The sequence below is a fragment of the Triticum urartu genome, chromosome 7, assembly GCF_003073215.2.
Source record: "Triticum urartu cultivar G1812 chromosome 7, Tu2.1, whole genome shotgun sequence".
NCBI classification, from domain to species: Eukaryota; Viridiplantae; Streptophyta; class Magnoliopsida; order Poales; family Poaceae; genus Triticum; species Triticum urartu.
Genome location: NC_053028.1, coordinates 21,779,496 through 21,782,727, shown reverse-complemented (window position 1 = coordinate 21,782,727; position 3,232 = coordinate 21,779,496). Strand labels below are relative to the sequence as shown.

At 46.7% G+C, this 3,232-nt stretch overlaps 1 protein-coding gene across 1 annotated transcript; it reads left to right on the top strand.

Moving 5' to 3' along the window:
* Positions 1–1,685: 1,685 nt before the first annotated feature.
* Positions 1,686–2,526, top strand: LOC125518185 (probable protein phosphatase 2C 37). The gene is made up of 3 exons (XM_048683107.1): positions 1,686–1,784; positions 1,862–2,173; positions 2,326–2,526. Exons 1-3 carry the CDS (start codon positions 1,686–1,688, stop codon positions 2,524–2,526), a joined length of 612 nt encoding a protein of 203 aa, XP_048539064.1.
* Positions 2,527–3,232: the final 706 nt, after the last annotated feature.

Here is a 3,232-nt window from a genome sequence, read left to right as displayed (position 1 = left end):
CAGTCTTGATCCGTGTCAACCCAATAGACACTTTCGGAGATACCCGTAGTATACCTTTATAGTCACCCAGTTACGTTGTGACGTTTGGTACACCCAAGTAACTCCTACGGTATCCGGGAGTTACACGATCTCATGGTCTAAGGAAAAGATACTTGACATTGGAAAAACTCTAGCAAACGAACTATACGATCTTGTGCTTAGTTTAGGATCGGGTCTTGTCCATCACATCATTCTCCTAATGATGTGATCTCGTTATCAATGACATCCAATATCCATAGTCAGGAAACCATGACTATCTGTTGATCAACGAGCTAGTCAACTAGAGGCTTAACAGGGACATGTTGGTGTCTATGTATTCACACATGTATTACGATTTCCGGATAACACAATTATAGCATGAATAAAAGACAATTATCATGAACAAGGAAATATAATAATAATCCTTTTATTATTGCCTCTAGGGCATATTTCAACAATTTGGTGGTAGCAAGTTCAAGTAATGGTTTGAACACATTCAAGAAATAGTATAAAGATAATGCATATTACATAAAAATAACATTGAGAATTTAGATATATTGTTTGTCATGGAGCTGTGGCTGGCCGATTTACATGAAATTAATTCTCTCAGTTGTGGTGGAAAATGTAATACACATAATCCATATTGTTATTCAATAGCGAGTGTGTGTGAAATAGATGGATTATGGTCCCGTACCCAATAAGATGGATATGTGTGTGTGTGTTAGAGAGAGAGAGGGAGAGAGGGGGAGAGAGAGTAAGGAAGAGGGAGGGAGAGAGTGTGTGTGTGAGGATTTGATGGTAAAAGAGATTACTAATGTCACTTGATATGTATGAGAATATTAAATGTAATATTAACATGATTAATATTGAATTCTTAAAGTTAATGTGGCCCCGTTGCAACGCATGTGCGTTCCTCTAGTATCTCTTAAGAGAGCACGCTAAACGCCAATGAATTGAACTGGCTTGATACAGCATATATAGCAAATGAAAGCTCCTCAAATATAGAAAGGTGAAACTCTCCCGCAACAAGAGACGAAAAACTGTAGTAGAAAATTTATATGTTTTTATTCAAAGAAAATGTCTGTGTGTGCGCCGCGCGGGCGGGTGTGTGTGACTCTTTATCTTCTGTACTTGCAATAGTGAACAATAAACTAAGAGTAGTAAATAGTACAAAGATAAGCCTTTTTCCATCACTGAATAAATAAGGTGAAAATGAGGAAGTAGCCAGTAAACGTGAGGCGCGCGAGGGAAGCACAAACAAGCACAAACGTGAGGCTTCCTGCTGCTCCGGGTCCTCCTCCTCCTCTTCTGCGCTCTTTCAATTGTCCATTTCTGTCTTCCTCCTTCAGTTTCTCCCCTTTCTATCAGGCAGGTTGCTTGTTAGGGGGATGCTCTGCTGCTTCGGCACCCCCGCGCGCCCTGCTCAACCTGCTCCTCTTCCGCGTGACCAGTCCGTAGTGATGGCCAGCAACAGCGCCAACAACTTTCCCGCGGCCGGCGAGGGGGGAGCCGACCGTGCCTTGGGTTCCCAGCAACGCCGCGTACGCCGCCGCTGCCGCCGTTCCGCCCAGGTCACCGAAGAAAGGGAGGGTCCCGGCGTGGTACTTGCCGCCCGGTGGGGTGGGGCATATGGGGCGGCTGGGATGTTGGGGAGCTACCGGACGATCATGGAGGACAAGGTGTCGCTGCGCCCGTCCTTCTTCACTCGGGTTAACGGCTCGCGCATGCACTTCTTCGCCGTCTTTGACGGCCACGGTGGCCCTGAGGTAACCTAACCGCAGATCCCCTATCTTACTCGTGCCAACTCCACCTCGACTCTACACGTTTGCCCGTTGTAGCGCAGGTGTCTGCGCTGTGCAGGGACCATATGCACGCAATCCGTGCGGACGAGCTGGCCCGCGCATCCGCAGCCTACCGAAAGGAGACCCAGCAGCACGTAGAGGCGGAGGATCGCGCCTGGAAGGCCACACTGACACGGAGCTTCGCGCAGGCGGACGAGCTGCGGGCATCGGGGGTGCCCCAGGGCACCATAGGTGGGTCCACGGCCATGGTGGCGCTCTTGGTCCGCGGTCGCATCATCGTGGCCAAATGCGGCGACTCTCGCGCCGTGCTCTGCCATGCCGGCCACGCCATCCCGCTCTCCCAGGACCACAGCGTGAGATATAGTGCGTCATGTGTATGTAGGAGTATTTCTCTCATTTGGTTGGCTGGACAAAATCTCAAGGCACTGTCATCCGGAACTTGAAGTTCAATCATCTAAAAAAGAAGTAAGTGCTTAGTACATCCAGCAGGAACCTGTAGTTCCAGGTTGATGAACTCAAAAAATCTGAGGAAAAGCTCACCCAGGAGAACACCCAGATACTCCTTCACATGGGTGATCTCAAGAAGGGACATGAGAAGCTCACATCACGGAGGGATGAGTTAAAGATTCAGATTGCTGAACGGTTGAAGACAGAGGAGAAGAACAAGCAGAAATTGAAGGGGATCCTAGACATCTTGTCAGAATGAAGATGTAGATGAAGAGGAAGAGCAAGAGAAAGATCCAAATCAACATGAAGAAGAAGAATGCTTGCTTTGCTGACCTTTTGTGAAGTATGGTGTTGTTATGAACTAGTAATTGTGCACTATGGATGTGTAGTTGTGAACTAAGTTGGAACTATGTTGTTGCTTTAAATTGTGACCTAAGTTGAACTCTAGTATGTTGTGTAAGAATCTATTAATTATGTTGCATCAAGCTGTCCTATATGATTTGAGTTGCTTGTCATAGTTGGTTGATATCTTAAATGATTTAAGTTGTTGTCATAGTTGCTGTCATAGTGGTTACTCTACTCATTTACAGTCCATCGACGTCGAGAATCCCCTAAGCCATAGTGGTTAGTCATTTATGGTCCGTCGACGTCGAGAACCCCTAAACCCTGTAGGTTATTCATTTAGGGTTCGTCAACGTCAAGAACCCCTAAACCCTATAGGTTTGTCATTTAGGGTCCGTCGGCATCAAGAACCCCGAAACCCTATTGGTTAGGCATTTAGGGTCCGTCAACGTCGAGAACCCCTAAACCCTATTGGTTAGTCATTTAGGGTTCGTCGACGTCGAGAAACCCTAAACCCTATTGGTTTGTCATCTAGGGTCCGTCGACGTCGAGAACACCTAAACCCTATTGGTTAGTCATTTAGGGTCCATAGACGTCGAGAACCCCTAAACCCTATAGGTTAC